This window comes from Drosophila albomicans, chromosome X, assembly GCF_009650485.2.
Source record: "Drosophila albomicans strain 15112-1751.03 chromosome X, ASM965048v2, whole genome shotgun sequence".
In the NCBI taxonomy this organism is placed as follows: domain Eukaryota; kingdom Metazoa; phylum Arthropoda; class Insecta; order Diptera; family Drosophilidae; genus Drosophila; species Drosophila albomicans.
Genome location: NC_047627.2, coordinates 4,853,741 through 4,873,913, shown reverse-complemented (window position 1 = coordinate 4,873,913; position 20,173 = coordinate 4,853,741). Strand labels below are relative to the sequence as shown.

Genomic DNA, 20,173 nt, shown 5'->3' with positions numbered 1-20,173 from the left:
TTCGATAAATAAATTAATTTGAATCCAAATTCATTTCAAGATTTAAATAATTTCAAATTAATTGAATCTATATTATCCATATATTATTGTATACAAATAATTAATGTGGCTGATTATTAATTTGTGATTGTAGTACATATATATGTATATATATTCTTGATCAGCGTCAGAAATTAGAAGTTATTTAAAAAATACTTGTGTATGGGAATAAATGCCTTTTTACTGCAGGTCTTAGTTGGTATATTCAGGTATAATTGGTATATTTTGTACTCAATAGTATATTTTGAATGTAGTATTTTATTGATATAGTAAATATATCTTTTGGTATGTTTTAGTATTTTTGTGGTATATTTATTTGGTATATTTTTATTACAATATCGCACTGTTTCGCTTTTATTAAAGATGGGTAGCCCACACTATACCATATATAGGTTTCAGTATTTTTTCGGTATATTCATTTGGTATATATTAATTATTATATTATGTTTGTTCTTAATTCACAAAGGGTAGCGGGTATCTCACAGTCGAGCACACTCAACTGTAGCGTTCTTACTTGTTATAAGTAAATTTGAACAAATAAAACAAAACTAATGCTAATTTAATTTTAGTTATTAAGCAATAAATTTTGCATATATGCAATAAAATCTGTGGCACAAATCTTTGTTAAATTGTGGTAATCATATGTGGATGATTAATCAATGATTAGCCGTTTTGCAAATGATTCAAATGGCGTTGCGTTTGTCGATTTGTAATCACATTACAGAAACTTGTGGCACAATTTATGGCTATTTCATTTAGTTTTCTTTCTTTTTTTTGTGTTTTTGTGTTTCGTTTTGTTTTTGTGAAATGGCGAAAGCAAAATAAATTCCCCCAAAAACAGTGCGAGTATTTGCTGTTTAATTATAGCCGAAATGGGCAATTAATGCCGCCCCATAAGACGTCACGTGCGCACATTTGTAGCGCCTTCAATCAATGTTCGGCCAAATCCCATTTGGTTGCCCTCCCGCTCTCTCTTTCTCATGTTGTCTTACTCTTGTATCGTTTGCTTTGTGCATGGCAATCGCAAATTCTAATACAAATTCACAAGCACCTCATTCCCATTCCCATTCACATTCACATAGCCCAAAACCCATTCTCATTCCCATTGCCCCATTTTCCCATCATCATCATCATCAGTCGCTGCCACACGGATTGGATGTGTGTGCCCCATGCCCATGCCACACAGCCACTACACACACACACACACACACTCATCATCCATCATCCTAGCCACAACTCAAGCGATCTGTCTGCATTGTTTCGACTAAAAATAAAGCAGCCCCATGCGTTGATCTTCCAAGAGCAGTGGAAACAATCGAAGCGCATCTGACCCAGACGATGGCATGTTTCGCATTTTCCATTGCCTCTTCATCTGTGTTCACCTTAAATTCAACCACGTCACAAATTCAGACACCTGGCGGCATCTTTTTTTTTTTTGTTGTTGTTTTGGCGACCATTATTCACATTTCTTTTTGGGCTTATGATTCAAGTTCAATATCAAAACGAAATCGAAACAATACACAAAATAATTTGTTGTTGTCCACACAGATTTAGTCTTCGTCTTATTTCTGGACCTTATTAATTTCATGTATTGTTTTGGTTATGTTGTTCTGTAAGCCAATTGGCTTATTTTTAGCCAAACGAAATATTTTATTTTGTTGCAGCCAAAATATTTCACAAAATGAAATTATACTAATGGATAAATCAATTGAATATCGGAAATATTTAGCAAAGCAATATTCTCTGTCTTTTACGTATACACTTTAATGATATTTGTCACTGAAGCGTGAGTCGATACCGTGAGAATGATTATGCGATGGCGAGCCGATTTATTGGGCGTGTGAAGATTAAAGACATCTTACAAAATGCCACAACACAATTTTTGCCACGTAAGAGAAATCATTCGACCTATTTCGTGCGAAACGAAGCATCATTAAAACTAATTACTAAATACAGGTGAGGACGGAATGAGCATTACGTATACGTAATTTGTATTTTTATAAAGGTTCAGCATGTGTTATATAGAATAATATAGAAAACAAGTAAGAAAACGAGTGTGTTCGACTGTAAGATACTCGCTACCCAGTGCGGTATAGTGATTAATATACACCAAATTAATATACCGAAATAATACTGACACCTATATTTGGTATGATATGCGCTACCCATCTTAAATAAAAGCGAAACAGTGCAGTATTGTGAGGAAAATATACCAAATAAATATACCGCAAAAGTACTAAAGTATACCGAAGGATATATTTGGTATTTATTGATATAGTACTGCATTCAAAATACACCAGTTTGACTATCAAAATTAAGAAATATTCTATTTCTCATTTGACACAAATATTCATTGGTACAAAGTTATATTTATGATAATGCAAATGTCAAATTGCAAACTAAATATTCATTAATTTCTACATCGAAATTATATTTGCATCAAGTTTAAATATTTGCTTAATGCAGTAGTCTTCACAATAAAGTAAATTGAAAGTGGTTTCTATGTAAACTAACTAATAATTTAATTTATTTGTGCCACATACGAGTTCAGTTCAGCTTTGAATACAATATTAATATCATAGCTCGTAGTATAATTGCCCAACTTTTACCATCAACGTCTCGGTTTCTCTCTCTCTCTCTCTCTCTCTCTCTCTCTCGCTCTCTCTGTTTCTTTGCTGGCAAAAGTCAACAGCATGTGCCAAAAACGGAAACTAAGTGGGCGGCACAAGGGGGCGTAACTGGGGGGGCGGGACTGACAGTTCATAAAATGTAATAAGCAATGATAAATGTGGCAATCTTAGATAAACTCCACAAAACGATATTGAATCTCGCATAAATTCAAGTTTATCTAAGAACTCTTGTTTCCGTCCAAGGGCAGAAGAGAGGAGAGGAGAGGAGAGGTCACAAGAGTCTGTCTGTGTCTGATTGTGTGTATATTTGTCATGAATTTCCATCAAATATTGCAAATCAGAAAACGAATTTTCGACTCATATTTATTCATTTGCATAACTTTTTGTTGGCTGCACAACAACATGTCGTATGAGTAATTTATTAGCCTAGCAACTTTTCTGTTTTGCTTTTTCTCGCTCTCTCTCTCTCTCTCTCTCTCAATCCCTTTTTCCCTTGCCTCTTTGCAAAATGCGGTCAATGCACGCTAAAGTTGATGATCATATAATCATCATAATAATAATGCCAATCATGATGTTGCTGTTGCTGTTGATGATAATGATGATGGCGCCGCCAAATGTTACACGCATTTAAATAAAAAACACATTTATCATTATGCGCCAGCTATTGCTGTCTCTGCTATTGCTGTTGCTATTGCTGTTGGTGTTGCTGTTGCCACTGTTGATGCTGCTGACATTGACAATCAATGGCCTGGACATATTTGTGACGCCAAGCTAAAAGCTGGGAATGCCTTGGCCGCCCGCTGATCCTCCCAACTATTTACTCAAGAATAATAATAAAGGCGACACCAAGAACAACAACAACAACAACAACTATTAGCAGCTAAACTTGGCAGCGCTTCTTTTCTTTTTGTGTTGCAGCAACAGCAATAGCAACAGCAACTCAACTCGCTACGGTCGATGGCCAGCAAAGAAAAATACACTCAAACCGTTTGCAGAAATTTCCCTCGTCTTTAGATTGCAAACAAAAGGTATACACGATTGTACTGATAATTTCAAAGCAAATTGAAAGCACAAGTTAAGTAAATGCTCATTAGAAAAAGCTTAAGCTATGATAGAAATATGTTTTACACAATTCAGTAGCTACTATTAACATATGCTTTCCTTTTATAAAATAATCTTATCATTCTTATATTCAACACATACAAAATTTTGTTTTACAATCCACGAAGAATACCAAAATTATAATATTTTTTCAACAAAAACCTTGTACATAAATAATCTTAATAGTCACGACAAGTCGTACATTAAATATTGTTTTAGAATTGAAAAAAGAAATTGTGTTTTCATAAAGAATATGTGTGGGAATTTAGAATATTTTGTCAACGAAAATATCATATCAAGATATGATATTCATAATATTACAAAATATATATTATAAATAAATATTATAAAGAATTTGTTAACCAATTAATATACTATTATGTAAAGGAAAACATTACAATTTTCATATAAATTAGTACACAAATAATCTTAATAGTCACATCAAGTCATATACTAAAAATTGTTTTACAATCAAAGAAGAATTATAATTCCATAAGCATTCCAAGATATCCGCTAGTGCATCAGCTTATTAAGCTTTAAATAGCATGCTGTCTTTGCTTTATCTTTATATTTTCTATTTTCGTTTTTTTTTTTTTGTGCTATGCTGTGCTGTTATTTATTCACCTTATATCAACTTTGATAAATTGCATTTGAGTTTAGTTTTTACTCAGGCCATGGGGCGAAAAGAGTGCGCCATCTCATTATTTTGGCATCCTGCTCGCACAGTTCAATGTCTCGTAAATCTTTTCGAGTTTACGACTATATAAGATGCCAGCAAGCCATCAAATAGTGTCAGATAAAACAAATACATCAACGCGCACACACACACACACACACACACTGCCAAGCATAGACAGGATCTAAATGTGTGCCATGAAGTACAAAATAGAAAAAGACAAGCGAGAGCGTAAATGGTGATAATAAACAACAAAAGAAAGCTGCCATTATGGGTAAACCTCAAAGTGGATACGCTTCAAACAAGACTAAAGAAACTACATACATACTCGTATATAATTTTATGCTTGCTATTTTTATATTTCAACATAAAATTAATGCAAATATAACCATTTTGCTTGATTGAAATTATGTGAAAATGAATTTAGTTAGTATAAAAAGATTTTCTCGAAATCAATAGACTTCTCTCGTTAACTAAATGAGATTTAAGTTTGGCATCATCATCATCATCAAGTTGAAATCGTTTAGTCTTTAAACAGCAAAAAAAAAAAGGGGAAATCGCAAATCGATCTCATCTAGTGCCCATTACAGCTCATTAAATAAACAACATTGACTTATGCCAAGATTTTAAAGCTGAAATTTAACAAACAACAAATTTTTGGCTGAAGGTTTTCTGCACTGCAGCACTTTGTCCGTCTATTTATAGCAATAAAAGCGACGACATCATTGAATTGTGCAGACAAAAACTGCAGCATCGATTGGCCCAAAAGGGCACTTATAAGCAGTGCAAACAGCGACAAAAGCAGCTCAACACGAATGCCGAATGTGAGTCATTGAAGAAGACCCAACCAAAAAAAAAGTTTTGACCCTATTATAAAAATAAATTGTTAAGCCGATTGAATGACAAAAATAAATTGAGAGCCAAAGCCACAAGCTTTACAATTACAATTGAGAAAATGAAGTTGAAAAAATTGAAAATGAAAATAAAATAAACAATTTGCAATAAGTACTTGATATTTGTGCTTGTTCTGCATGCATTTGTCTAATAAATTTGACTTGACTTTCTCAGGTGTGCTGTTGATTTTGCGGACAACGCACAACACACACTCTTGGCTTGCCTTGTTTTCTGGGGCTATCAATAAACAAATTGCTGAAAATGAAAGTGCCGTTTTAAGCCTATTACATGGGAGCAGAACAACTGCTCTGAGTGTAAGTGTTGGACTACAAGTAATCCAGTTTACTGCCTATGTGTATGTGTGTGTGTGTGTTTTTGAGTCCAATGAAATGGCAAAATTGAATGATGAATTACTGCACTAGTCTGTGTGTGTGTGTGTGTGTGTGTGTGCGTGTGTGTGAACATTCTGGCCAGCATTTGGTAGCTGTCTGTTAACAACCTGCGTTGACCATGTCGATTTTTGCATATCTTCATCAAAGCAATTTATATGCACATGTTCTTCTGTCTCTCTCTTTCTCTCTCTCTCTGTATCTCCCATCTATCTATGGCTTTCTCTGCCCATCTCACTCCCTTTTGCTGGCCTGTTGTTGTCCTCGTCTCTGTCTTCATGAACTGTTCCTTAATTGCATAGTCTCAGTCAAACACACACACACATGCATTTGTCCTGTACGCACACACACTTGACCTTTTGTTGCTATGCCTACTTCAGCTTCCCGTCGTCCCTCTGCCCTTTGCCACGCCTTCTTCTTCTCCTGCAGTCAACCCTTTGCCATTGACGCCCAGCTGCATGAATAATTGAAGTAAAAGTGTTGAGCACGTAATGCCTACAAAGAGTCCGAGGCCACTTCTCAGGCTATCAGCGTCTCTGTCTCCGTTTCTCACTTTCTTTCCTCCCACTCTCTATCTCTCTCTCTCTCTCTCTCTCTCTATGTGTGTTTGCGACACACTCGTAAAAACTTGGCTTAAACATGAGACAAGTCATTGCAATGTTGACAGCTCATCAAATTTGCATATAGACTGCTTAAAAACAGCACACATACAAAAAAAACGAGGGAGAAAACTACAGTCGAGTGTGCTCGACTGCAACATACCCACTACTCATTTTGATGTGAGGTATATTTCCTAAAATATACCGAAAACATATGAAATGTGCCATTAGTTATATTTGGTATAATACCCGCCACTAATTTTTTATAAAATCTGTGAAGTATAATTCCTAAAATATACCAAATTAATATACTGCAAAAATACTGAAATATACCAAAAGTTATATTCGGCATGTCAATATACTCTAACATTCATTGTACATATCAACATACCAAATATAGCTAATAGTATATTTCAGTATTTCTAGTATAATAATTTGGTATATTTTACTCTATAGTTTATTGAAATACTCTCTCAACAATGTAAATTTGTCAAATGTAAAAATAAATATGCAGCTTAAATCGAAACTAAAATATACCAACTAAATATACTGAAAAAATATTGAATTATACCAAATATATACTGAAATATACTCTAACATTCATTGTACATATAATATATCGACATACCAAATATATCTAATAGTATATTTCAGTATTTTTAGTATAATAATTTAGTATGTAATTTAGTATATTTGAAATACTCTCTCAATAATAGAAATTTGTAAAATGTCAAAATAAATATGCAGCTCAAGTATTACAAATATTTTTAAATATTTTATTGCAATTTTAAACTCTTTGCTCAACATCTTAAGAACAACTTTAATGAGTATGTTGAACACTTGGCTGACACCCCAAGTTACTAATGACCTTGTTTACTAAGTAAAGTGTAGCGCAACATCGAAAACTACAATGCTGAACAGATTCTTTAATGAGTCTATTTATCATAAAAATGTTATTTTTTTAATTAAAATCTACACCAGAATAAATGCACTTAAAGAAAGTTATTTAATTTCAGCTTGCATTTATTTTTGGCAAAATTTTAGCATTTCAATTAGACTTAAAACCACAAGACTTCACATTCAGAATGCACGAAGTTGTTTGCTAATAAAGCGAATCAAATGAAATCATCATGAAATAAATTACTCAACTAATTATAAAGCAACCAATTTCAATTAAGAGCTACATAAATGAATAATGCCATTTCAGCAGTACAATTTTAAAGTTTTCTCTTGTCTACCAAAATACTATATACTATATATAATATATAGAGTCATTTATAGATACTCTTAATGTATGTGCATACATTTTTGCACTATTATTTATGAAGCACAGTCGAAGTTCGTTTCTTTTGGCTTGACAGTTTACAGTTGCTTTACAAAAGTTCTTTTTTTTTTGGCCAAGCTAATTTACATTTGGCAAAACTTTTGGCCCTATTTCAAGACACAGAGACATTGGCTATAAAAAAGTAAAAAAGAAGTAGAAGGAGTCATGAGTTTGAGGGTTCTTGGCTTGGTCTTGTCTTAGGTCAAGTTCAGACAGACGACACGATGGTAAAATAACAAAAGCCACGCATGTCAATGGACTTTCTAAATAAAACTAAGCAAAATAATAATAATAACGCCGCCGACTGCACTACAACTACAACAATATTGTCCAATAACAACGACAACAACAACAAAGCAGGAAAAAATAAGAGAACAATGAAATAAAATTGTATATGCGTCGTCTGTCGTCTGTCCGTTGTCGCCCATCGTCCGGCCGTTGATCACAGCCAAAATAACAATGAAAAGGCCACGCGACAAATTCCCCAAAGTATTTCTTTTGGTTTTTTTTTACGTTCTCTTCATCTGTTATTGTTGTTGTCAAACACACACACACAAACACAGACAAAAGCGAAAAGTAGAGCATTTGTCTGCACATTTGTTATCGTTTGCTTTACGCCATTTTTTTTTTTTTTTTGCTTTATGTTTATTAAATAAATGCGTTTTGTGTATTTGACAAAGGCAAACACAGTGAAAACGCAGGCTTTCGACAAGTTATTCGATTAACGATTAGCGATTACAATTGCGTGACCGTTGTGCACTTAGTAGGCAGACAGACAGACAGACAGACAGACAGACAGACGTCTATTTTGTCAGCTCGTCGTCAGTCAATCAGGCAAACTTATGTTGGGCAATGCCAAGGCCGCTTCGATTTTGTCAAACGTGTCGTATGCGTAATATTTCGCTGCTCGCTGCCTACGATTTGCATTTATCATTGGGCCACGAGCGCAACAGCAACTGTTACAAACACTCCTGCATGCAAATAGATCCAGACATCGCTCTACCTCCGCATCTTCAACTCTCTCCTCTCGCTTGTCGCTTCTCTCTCGTTCTCCACTCGATACCCTTAAAGCATGCCGACAGCTGCAGTTAAGCACATGTGGCACATCCTGCCTGTCTGATATGCTTCTTGTGATATCTCCTGACATTTTCTTGCCGTCTTGCACAGTGACACACACATACAAACAACATGCGTTGCCATCAAATATTGTCAATCACAGTTGCCGTCTGACTATTAAAGAAAACACTTTAATTGAAGCACAAAGCAGATGCATCTCATTTTAAATGTGCGTTCGAAGATTTATTCAAACTAATTATTTTAAATTCAAAGAATTCTATTGTATAATGAATTCGAAATTAGATAAAAGCAATTGTTAAGAAACTAATTTATAAGAACAGAAGTAATGCTTCAATATTTTCATAATTATTTTTAATGCTTACTACGGGTCTTAGTTGCTTTGGCTTATGGTCAGGTATATTTTGCTCTCTATGGCATATTTTGAATATATCACTCTATTTATATATAATTTGGTATTTATTGTTTTAAAATATATACCACACTGTTTTGCTTTAATTAAAAATGGGTAGCGTGTATCTCACAGTTGAGCACTCTTGACTATAGCTTTCTTAGTTGTTTAAATTTTTTCTTATTCGTTAAGTTTATCTGTTTAAGTAGAAAATGTCAAACTGGCCTCAACTCTTATAAATCTCTTGTTTAAACAGCTTTAAGTATTCTTTTATATATTCTAATAAAATGTTTACATTATCAAATATCAATTATATAGAACTGAAGCAACGATTTAATTGGTAAAAAATTTATATAGTATGTCTTTCTCATCTAGAACTATCAAATTCTCATTGTCTACTCCTTCATTTTATTAATTTTATAAAGTGTTTAGATTATCAATAAGAATTTATAATAAGCAATAATGAACAATATGTTAGAAATTTTATATTGCTTCTTTTCTCATTAGTTTGCTTAAGAATAAAAGGTCAAATTGGCGTTTTCTAAATTTGTTAATATTTTTTCATAGTTTTTAATAGTGTTAAAATTATCAATTAACAATTAGTTAAAATGTTCAGAAGCAACACTTAACACTGAAGTAATAGAAGAAACAGAATTGTAAATTTTATTCCTTGCATTGCCTTTCTTATTCATTTGTTTATGTATAAAAAGTCAAATTGTCTTTTTCTACACTTGTAAATATTCCTTCATATATGCATACTCATATTTGTGATCAAATTATAAATTATCAATAATAAGGAAGCAACACTTAATGATGTGAAATGACAGAAGCGACAGAGATTATCAAAGAGAATTTATCACCTTTACCTTTCTTATTCATTTATTGAAGTATAAAAGGTTAAATTGTCTATTTCTTTTTCTTTTTGTTCATTTAACCCTAAGCCCTAAGTTGCTCTGACTCATCTAATTGAAATAAGGAAATTGTATTTGTTATTTCAATAAAATAATGATAATAATAACTTTAAATTTTCTAATAGTGTTCACATTATCAATAAACAATTATAAGGAACAGAAGCAAAGACAGAAGAAACAAATTGCAGTCACTGTGCGTTATGAATTCCAAAATTGTCATCGATGTATGGCATATCAAAGGATTGGACCCACTGTCAGTTTGTGTGTGTGTGTGTGGCAAACAAGGTTGAGTGGCTGTCTGGCGCTGCAATCGATGTATACTCTATAAGTGTATATGTATGTGTGTGTGTGTGTGTGTGTGGTATGAGAGTCACATAAAGCGCACAAGTGCCAAATTGCTTAGGCAAACTACGTTAGTTATTACGGGCAGCGGTTGCTAGGTGCGGAGTCAACTTGGTTACTTCGTTGCTTCGTTGCTATGGCCTGTTAAAGACTCATAACTGCGTTGCGTTCCCCGTTCGCCGCTGTTGTTTTGTAGAATTAATGTTGGCGCATATAAAGCATACGCCATGTGTGTGACACCCACCCAATAATAGCCCATGAAAATGGGTGAAAATGTTTGTCGCTGCCCCAAATAGTGTGTCGCAACAATGTAGCAGATATTATAGAAGAGGAGACACAAAGCAACGAAAAACATAAACAAAGCCACCTCTATTGCCTACAGGGCAGAGCATTAAAGTCACGGCACGATAGCAATGCAAAAGGCAACGGCAACAGCAAAGGCAATACCCAAAGCCAACTAACTAACAACAACTAACCCCCTAAACAGCAATCACTTAACTTTATCCAACCAGCTACATTCAAAAAAAAAAAAAAAAAAAAAAAAAAACAGCAACTCGACAGTTTTTGCCAAGTTCTGAAATATTGGTTCAACACTTCAGGAAAGCGAAGCACGAAGTGGAGTAGAGTAAGGGAATCGAGTCGAGACCGAGCAAACAAACAAACAAAGTTGAAGAGTGAGGAGAGGAAAGGAGAGAACCCTTGAGTAAGGCTTAACTGATTGAAATGAATGAAAAATAGAGTTATATTTGTACGTTAATACTCGAGAACTTGTATTTATTTCGATATTCAGATACCAACAAATTCAATTTGTCGAACAAAAGTTGAGCCAAGAAATTGCAAATAAATAAATGCCACATACGTGAGTTGTACAACTTAGATTCGAGGTTTTATTGTCAATACAGCAAAACAGATAAAACTAAAGTGAAGACGCTATCGAAATGGGAATATATTGATAGACTTCTTTAATTGAGTTCGCAAATTTATATCGTAAATAACAACTAATTCCAGAGTAAATGTTTCAATGTTTCATTTAAATATTTTATACGCATTAATTAAAAGTATCTTAAATACAAAATAAATATTCAACGACAATTTGAGCATGTTTTTCTTCATCGGAATGAAAACAACTGTGACATAATTAGGCAAATATGAAATGTTGACAAAACGCTGATAACAATCATAATAAAAACCAAACAGAAAAAGCATCAAAATGCTGTCGAGCACAAAATAATTGAAATACTCGCAATGAATATGCATTTGAATAGTGTGTGGCATACGAATGAATAGTTCTGAATCAATTGCCAAATAAATTTGTAGGCTTATTTTGATTGATTTGCATTCATAACAGAGGCGAAGCCAAAGTGGAAATGGAAATCGAAATGGAAATGGAAATACCAATGAGAATGGAAATGGAAAACATTATCAATGAGCCGCAACTATTGCGTGTTATCACACACAAGAGTCCAACATTGTTTTCCACTTAAGCTGTCAGAAATTTGCTGACCGATCTGACAGCCAACAATATACATAGAGTTAAATATCTATTCACTCTCTCTCTCTCTCTCTCTCTCTCTCTCTCTCTTGGGCATACATACGACTATTATATATATAAAAAGATAGATAGATAGATAGATATTGTATTTATCTAGATGAGAGCTTAAAATCGTTTATCGTTGCTTCACAATTTGATTGATGCACACAGTCTATAAATACAAATGCGCTACAAAGAGCGTGACCGACTAGCAAATACTCTGTTAAATACTTTCATAAATAAAAAATATGATAACTATAATACTTCAACACATTTTTATAGTTTCGACTGAGACTAAAAGAAGAAGAAGAGAAGATTCAGTCAATAAAATTAAAATGGAAAATAAAATATTTTCAGCCTTAACTTCCAAGTAAACAGTTAATTAAAATAAATATTATTCACAAATAAAAAAAAATGATAATTATAGCACTTAATCATATTTTATTAGTCTCAGTCAAAAAGGACGATTCAGTAATTAAAATTTAAATTTAAAATATAAAATTTTGAGTTTCAACTGCAATATTTAAAAAAAGGAAGATTCAGTAAATAAAATTTAAATTTAAAATAAAAAATTTTCAGCTTCTACTTATAAAAAAGATTGAATAATATAATTTAATTAAAATTAAAAAAAATGATTAGACTTAACTTCAATCTTTAAAAATATTTGATTAAATAAATAATTCAATTCCATTAAAACAAAATATTTTAGCCTTAACTTCAAAACATAAATTGAGAAGATTAAGTAAATAAAATTTAATAAAAAAAGTATTTTTAAATGCAACTTAAATATTTAAAAAGAGAGAAATTAATATCGCAAATAACCTTTTTTCGACTTAAACTTCAATCTTTAAAAATGGATGTAAAAAAAATAAGCAGTTAATTGAAAAAATATTAAGAAATTACTATCATTTAATGCTGACAACAAAAGCAGAACAGTTGTGTTCACGTTAATTATATCCAACGCTTTTACAGCCATTGAAAATATATTTTTACACGTGAAAAGAATCAAGAACACAATGAATATTCTCTGGGTATTATCTGGGGAAATTGCGTGTTGAACTTTCAGGTTAATTTTAAAATGGTATTAATTGGTTTTATTTCCATTTTCTGTTTTTTTTTTTTTATAATTCTATTTTTCTTCTTTATGTTTGTTCGCTTTCATATTCTCTTTCTCAGTTTTGTGCGCTCTCGCGCTCGCTTGGCGGACAAATTTTTAGTTGTTCTGCAACGTAAACTTTTTGGCACCGGTGCATGTTGCAACAACAAAAGCACACACACACATAGATACACACACACACTCACACACTCATACGCAGTACAGAAGTATTTTATTTTGTACGAAACACAATCTGCAATCAAATGCGCTGCATGTGTTTTTACGCCTCGCCACGCACCTCAACGTATTTCCCACATCACACACACACACACACACATACACTCTTTTACCTCCCCGTTCTTGGCAGCACTCTCTCTCCGCTTTCTCCCTCTTTCCCCTCAGGTCGCAACAAGCGAAAATTTGTGTTTTGTTTTGAATATTCTTGCGTGTCTGTGTGTGTGCGTATTTTTATTGGAGTTTCGCTGTTTTTTTTTTGCTTTTTTCTTTGTTTTTAGAGCGAACGTAAAAAATGAAAATTGAATATTTTATGTGCATTTTTCGCAAACTCAACTCAACTCAACTTCCAAAAAAACAAAGAAAAGAGAAGAGAAGAAATCTCAAATAAAAAAAGAAGCAAATCCTTAGACGTATAGAAATCTTCATATATATAGCTATATACATCAGATGTCGTAAAAAGGCGCAACGCTAAACTTGAGTAACAGAGCTCAAGAGTTCAAGTCAAAACTTTGCCAGCTGGTGTTGTAGGGAATGCACGACTATCGAGTGATCAAAAGCACAAAAGCATATTTATAACAATAAATTATTTCACTTACAATTTTCCACTCAATCAAATTCTATTTAAAAGCAAAATCATAACTCATCTGCTTGATGCGAGCGAAGTGCAATGTTAATTGTAGCATTATAGCTGCATGACTTCAATGGGACGTTGATTGAATGATTTTGAATAGCAAATGGATGATAGGATTAATACAGAGTGTGCCTGTGTGTGTGTGTGAATACACGAACACATACACACGCACAGGAAAAGGGTCAAGCTGTGCTGTGAGGGAAAACACGCACAGGCATCGAATGAATTGAGAATCAAGTACATATATTATACCAAATACTATATATATAGTATATTTGTAGTATATACTCAGTTAAGGATTGCATTCACAGATGTTGCCATGACAAACTGTGATTCATCTTACAAAGGTCAGCGCATAGAATTTAGAGCAGCTGCTTCGCATTGCTTTTCGAGCCACGCGCTTCTGACATTCATAATATTGATAATTTGTTAAAAGATTGAGACAGCCAAACACACACACACACACACACACACACACACACACACACACACACACACACACACACACACACACACAGCGAGTCATTTATAAGACTTCTTTCGTTTCCTTTTACTTTCTTTTTTTTTTGAGGGGCAGCTGCTTTGCTTCACATGCTAGTAAATATTCGAGTAATCAGTAATCGAGATAAGCAGCCGGTAAAATGCATTAAGAATTTAAATTGAAAACTCAAGCAAAATACTTATGTGTGTGTGTGTGTGTGTGTGTGTGTATTTGTTTGGCAAAATACCTGAGTTGACTTACAACTCGTTACGACGTTGCTCTTCAAACGCACTCATGTTAATACTTCATTAGTTTACAAAAATGAAATGACCTTGCTCGGTACATGTTTAGTTTATTTTTCTTTCTCTTCTTTTATTTTTTTTTTTTTTTTTGGCATTGCATTGAGTCAAGCATAAAAGGGGGGAAAATGCCCAACATTCAAAATACTATGTGGTATATAATATATACTGTATATGCAAAAGGTGAAAAGAAACCACACTCAAACCGCAGGCTACACAAAAAAAAAAAAACTGCAGTAGTCGTAAATTGTGGCCAAGGAAAGAGAGCGTAACGAGTGATGACAGTTTGGAGTCTAAAGAAACAAAAAAATAAAATAAAATACCAAGAGATGGCTTGTAACCAATATCACGTATACGCCACATACTTTCGACAAATGCGTTGGCAAATCAAAGATCGCTCTCTTTTCACTATATTCTATTTTCTTCGTACTCTTCTCCACCCTCGCCTTTGCTTTTGAATCACGCGCCAAAAGCGACGTTGCACCTTTTCTTTCTTTCGTTCGGTTTTTTTTTTTTTCATTCAGCACTCTGAACGCAGCGATTAGCAAAAGGACACGTACGGTATGCACACACACACACACACACACACATACACACACACACACACACACACACACACACACACATACACGCGAACTTTGGTTAACGAGACAAACCAGCGGCAAACCTGAGAAGCTGCTAACAAAGCCTGCACACAAACATCGCCACAGAGGGCTGCTCAAAGAGTTGCCATAGAGGGAGAAAATCTCGAAGCAAATGAAATAATTTCTTTTGCCTCTAACACTTTAAGAAGTGTATTTTGAAAATTCGAAATATGCATTTTAGTGTCTTAAGCAAACCTCTTCAATAACTAATCAAACTTCACAAGCAACCTTCGCTCGACTCGTGTGTCTCAATGTGCGTTAATGTTTGCTGCTGCTGCTTCTATTCCTGGTGTTGGCATGCTTTTTTCATCCTGTTGCTATTTTTCTGCAATTTTCATTCAGTTTGCCAATTTGCAGCGCCGCTGCTACGATTCCATTTAATAGACGCATGCGGCGTATACGTGATGGCAGGCTGGGGAAAATGGCAAAAAAAAAACACACAAGCACACAGAAATTCCAAGAAGCAGCTTCTGCTTATGGAACTCTCAAGCGGATCTTTCCACTTTCAATTAATGTTCGGCTTTACAACATTTTCATAATGCACATAACATATGCACATTAGAATTAAGCGAAATGCTAAAACACAAATTCACAAAGACCTTTCTTCTACATCTTCTTTTATCAAGTTAATTTCGAAGTATAAAATGAAAATTGTTCTAATTAGATACAGTTGAAACCTTTCAATTTACATATTTTAAAAACACATTTAATATAAAATCAGTTTTTGTTTTTTTCCACAGAAATTGAAATGCAATTGCAGCTATGCAATTAAAAGTGTAACTGAATACAACGACTGCCAAAACTGGAAATCCCCAAATGAGATATTTTGGAAAATACTGTTTGAAACTTGCATCCATTTGTAATACACACTCACACAACAAACAACAAACAGACACACAGACACACACACTCAGTCAACAATTTAAAACAATTTTTCAACAAAACTCGAAAAAGTTTTTCAAATATTTCAAAAACGTTTTGCACCCAAACTTTCGACTCCCATCGGACAAGCATTCATACTATACGCATGATATATTACAACACATACGAAAGTGTATGTATGTTGCTAAGTAACATATACATATACATATACATATATAATAAAATGTTTTTTAGGAACTTACCTTCTCACAAGCAGAAAATTGTCCTGAGAACGACGCACTTTTCAGTCGTTCGAATCCGATGAGAATTTTGTGCACATTTTGTGCGATAAACAATCAAAAAATTCTTACACCGAAAAAAAATAAGACTGACACACAAATCAAATTGTGAGATATGAAAATATAAAGGATTTGTTTTCTTATATTTTGTGTTTTCTTTCTTTCCTTATGAATTGATTTTGATTTTTCTTTTCGGTTTTTGTTTCGTTTCAATTAAAATTTTCCAAATTGTTTTGTATGGTTGTCTTTTGTTTTGATTTCGTGGTCTAAAGTATTTTGAATTGTTGTTTTTTTTTATTTTTGGTAGATCTTCAGCACTGCACTTGCACTTTAGTGTTGAACGAACAAACAATAAAAAAAAAGAGTTGTTGATAGCAAAGTCTCTCTGATAAATGTAAATGTTGTTCTCACTATTTGTTGTTTGTTATTATTGTTGATGTTGATGTTGTTGATTGGTTTTAATTTGTGAGCAACATGAACATTAATTGCGAATAATTTACAAAGAGGAAGATATATTGCGAAGATGTTTTCGAGTTTTGGATGAGTTTTAAAAGTTGTTGTTGTCGAGCTCTTTGCTTCTGTGTATTTTGATATTTTATTTGAGAATTGTGATTCTGACTATGTTCTTTCAAATGTTGCTGTTGCTGCTGCTGCCGCTGCTCGCTGCTGCTGCTGTTGCTGCCGCCGCTGCTGCTGCTGCTGCTGCACAACTCGCCTTGTCGAGCGTTTAAACGAAACTGATGCGATAGCGCGTCTGCGACAGGAATATAAAGCTTCAGTTAGGCCTCAGCACTGAGAGTGTGCTATAAAATCAACACAAGGCAGAAGAACAAAAAGAATAAAAACGAACGAACAAGCGAACGAACGAGAGCCGAACATACGAAACGACCGAAGCGAGCCCCAAACGAAGTGAGTGAGACACACACACACCCATACACACACGTAGACATGTGCCTGTGTGTTGATACAAAGCAAGACAAACACCTGTAAGCATAGCCAACGACGCTGACGTCGGCGTCGCAGTTCGGCATTCGGTATTCGGCTTTTGGCAATTCGGCACGATGCCGGCAACCAAGTGAAATGCGAGTGAACGAGAGCGAGTGCAGAGGATGCAGCCAAAGAGAGAGTGAACGACTAAGTGAGAGTGAGACAGAGAGAGAGAGAGAATGAAGAAGAGTAGCGTGGCGCCTTCGCTCGCGGAAGCGGAAGGAAACTCAACAGTTGGCACATTACGGCCACGGCTACTTGTTGTTGCTGGCTTGCCATAAACTTTATAGCAAGCTCATTTATTGCATTTCTTCAACACATACACGTCCATACATAACATATATGTATACAAACTTAATTTGTATTACTGAAGCGCCGCATTGTTTATCAATTCATCCAAGCGACGCAACTGCACCGGATCCTTGCTCAGTGCCGTCACCACAGTTTTGGAAAGATTCTCTTCCAGCAATCCTTGCTTTTCCAACACCTTTTTGATCGACTCTTCTAGTTTTTTTTCCTCTGGTGTTAGGTCTTCACTGAACACGCCAGAGGAGAACAATAACAGCAGCAGCAGCAGCGACAGCAATGAGAGTGGACAACGCATTTCGTTTTGTTTTGATATTTTCACGACTGCTGTTTTGGGGCAGGCTGCTTGCTATTTATACAAAAACGCCGAAGAACGTGTGAACGTGTCACTGATAAGCACTGATTCATTTGCAGCTATTTTAATTAACTAATTCGCTATCTCTTGCACAATTCATCATATTCGTGTAATTCGTGTAACTCTTTATGACTGTCTGTCACAGTTTATCTGTCTGCGTCCCGACTGTCTCTATTTATATACAATGTCTATGTCTGTCATTTTCTCAATCTGTCTGTAAATCTATTGATTTCTCTCTCTGTCGGACTCCGTCTGTCTGGTACGTTTGTTTATCCCTTTCTCTGTCTTTCAGCCTTGCTTCTTTCGATTATCTATTTCCATTAATGTCGGTTAATCTATATTTCACTCTGTCTGTATATCTTTCTTTGCCCACCTTTTCGCTGCTTGACTTCCTCTTTCTGTCTAACTTTCTTTTCACCAGTCTGTCTTTGCGTCTTCATCTGTCTCTATCGCAGTCGGTTAGTTTTGCTATCTCTTTTTCTATAAGTTAGACTATCTCTTTCTCAGTAAATTTTCTATTCTGCTTATTGTTATCTATCTGTCTGTCTTTATATTTTTTTTCTATTTAAATTTCTCCATCTGCCTCTATTTATCTGTCAGCCTGTTTCTTTTTTCTCCATCTTTCTCTTTCTCTTTCTCAAGTCTCTATATCTTAGTTCACCTATCTTTTTCAATCTGTCTCTCTCCGTTTCTCTCTCTCTCTTTCTCTCTCTCTCTGTTTCTCTCTCTCTTTCTCTCTCTTACTCTCTCTTTTTTCTCACTTTCTCTCTCTTTCTCTGTTTCTTTTTTTTCTCAATTTGTCTTTCTCTCTCTATTTATCTTTCTTTCTGTCTCTCTCTTCCTCTCTTTTCCTCTCTCTATTTATCTCTCCCTCTTTCTCTATCTCTCTTTCTCTCTATATCTCTTTATCTCTCTTTCTCTCTCTCTCTCTATTTCTCTCTCTCTATCTCTTGTATCTTTCTTTCTCTCTCTTTATCTATCTCCCTCTCTCTTTCTCTCTCTCTCTCTCTCTCTATCTCTTTATCTCTTCCTCTCTTTATCTATTTCTCTTTCTCTCTCTCTCTCTCTCTGTATCTCTCTCTCGTTATCTCTTTCTCTCTCTTTTTCTTTCTCTCTCTTTCTCTTTCTCTCTCTCTTTTTCTCTCTCTCTCTCTCTTTCTCTCTCTCTCTCTCTCTTTCTTACTTTCTGCCCATCCCTTCGTCTCTCTACCCTCTCTCTTTCCCCCACCTATTTCTCCCTTTTCCCCTCTCCCTCTTCTTCTTCCTCTTACACTCCCCTACAATCCCTTGTCAAGCGCCATTCGCATGGTGCTCAACAATTCCGGCAAAAGCGTCACATATTTGTCCACACACTCGACTGAACATCGCTCGGATCTTCCGCCTGCATCGTCGTCGTTCGGCACTTGGCACTGACGCATGCAATTCTCCAGCTGCGTCTCGAATTCGGCCAGCTCCTGTTGCACATAGCAGCGAGCGCGTGTCAGCGGCAACTGGCAACGATCGACGCAACGTTGCACGGCCTCGGCGCTGGCATTCGTGTCGGCGCAACAACGTTTCGCACAGCCGTGCATCGTCAGCTGCAGTTTGCGCAAATGCTCGCGATCGATGTCGTCGACTGCACTGATCAATGCGTTCTCAATGCGTTCGCGCTGCTCTTCCAAATTGGTATTCTCATCCATAATGCTAAACAGCTTTGCTTCAATATTTTCGATATATGCTAGCAAGAAAAGCAAAAGCCGACTACTTTGTTCAAACACAAATAAGGTTAACTGATCGATATTTATCGATTTGACATTACGATGAAAACTCTTTGAAGTGATCATATGAATAAGCCTTATATATATAATTCTGATAATATTCATTATAATCCCATTTAGAATTGTAAACAAATAAAAAAAAAATCAAACAGCTAAAAAGTATATCGATATTTATCCTTTTGCAACTGTGATTAAATTAATTTCGAATTGCAAACACAATAACTTTATAGATCTAATTCTAAGAATAATAGCAAATTAAGAACAAATTATTCAGAAAAAAATTCAGCAAGCAAATAAAGTTAGCTGATCGATATTTATC

At 34.7% G+C, this 20,173-nt stretch overlaps 2 protein-coding genes across 2 annotated transcripts in view; both read right to left on the bottom strand.

Annotated features, from left to right (window-relative positions):
- LOC127565774 (dr1-associated corepressor homolog) overlaps nt 1-17,361 on the bottom strand; it is a 99,382-nt gene extending 82,021 nt beyond the window's left edge. The window contains exon 1 of the mRNA XM_052006160.1: nt 16,414-17,361. The gene's annotated coding sequence lies outside the window, so the exon portion shown is untranslated. The remainder of the gene's footprint in view (nt 1-16,413) is intronic.
- Nucleotides 17,362-17,691: 330 nt separating this feature from the next.
- On the bottom strand, nt 17,692-19,827 carry LOC117578101 (protein FAM136A). Its single transcript, XM_052006163.1, has one exon. It carries the CDS (start codon nt 19,774-19,776, stop codon nt 19,375-19,377), a length of 402 nt encoding a protein of 133 aa, XP_051862123.1. The 5' UTR covers nt 19,777-19,827; the 3' UTR covers nt 17,692-19,374.
- Between the last annotated feature and the right edge of the window lie 346 nt (nt 19,828-20,173).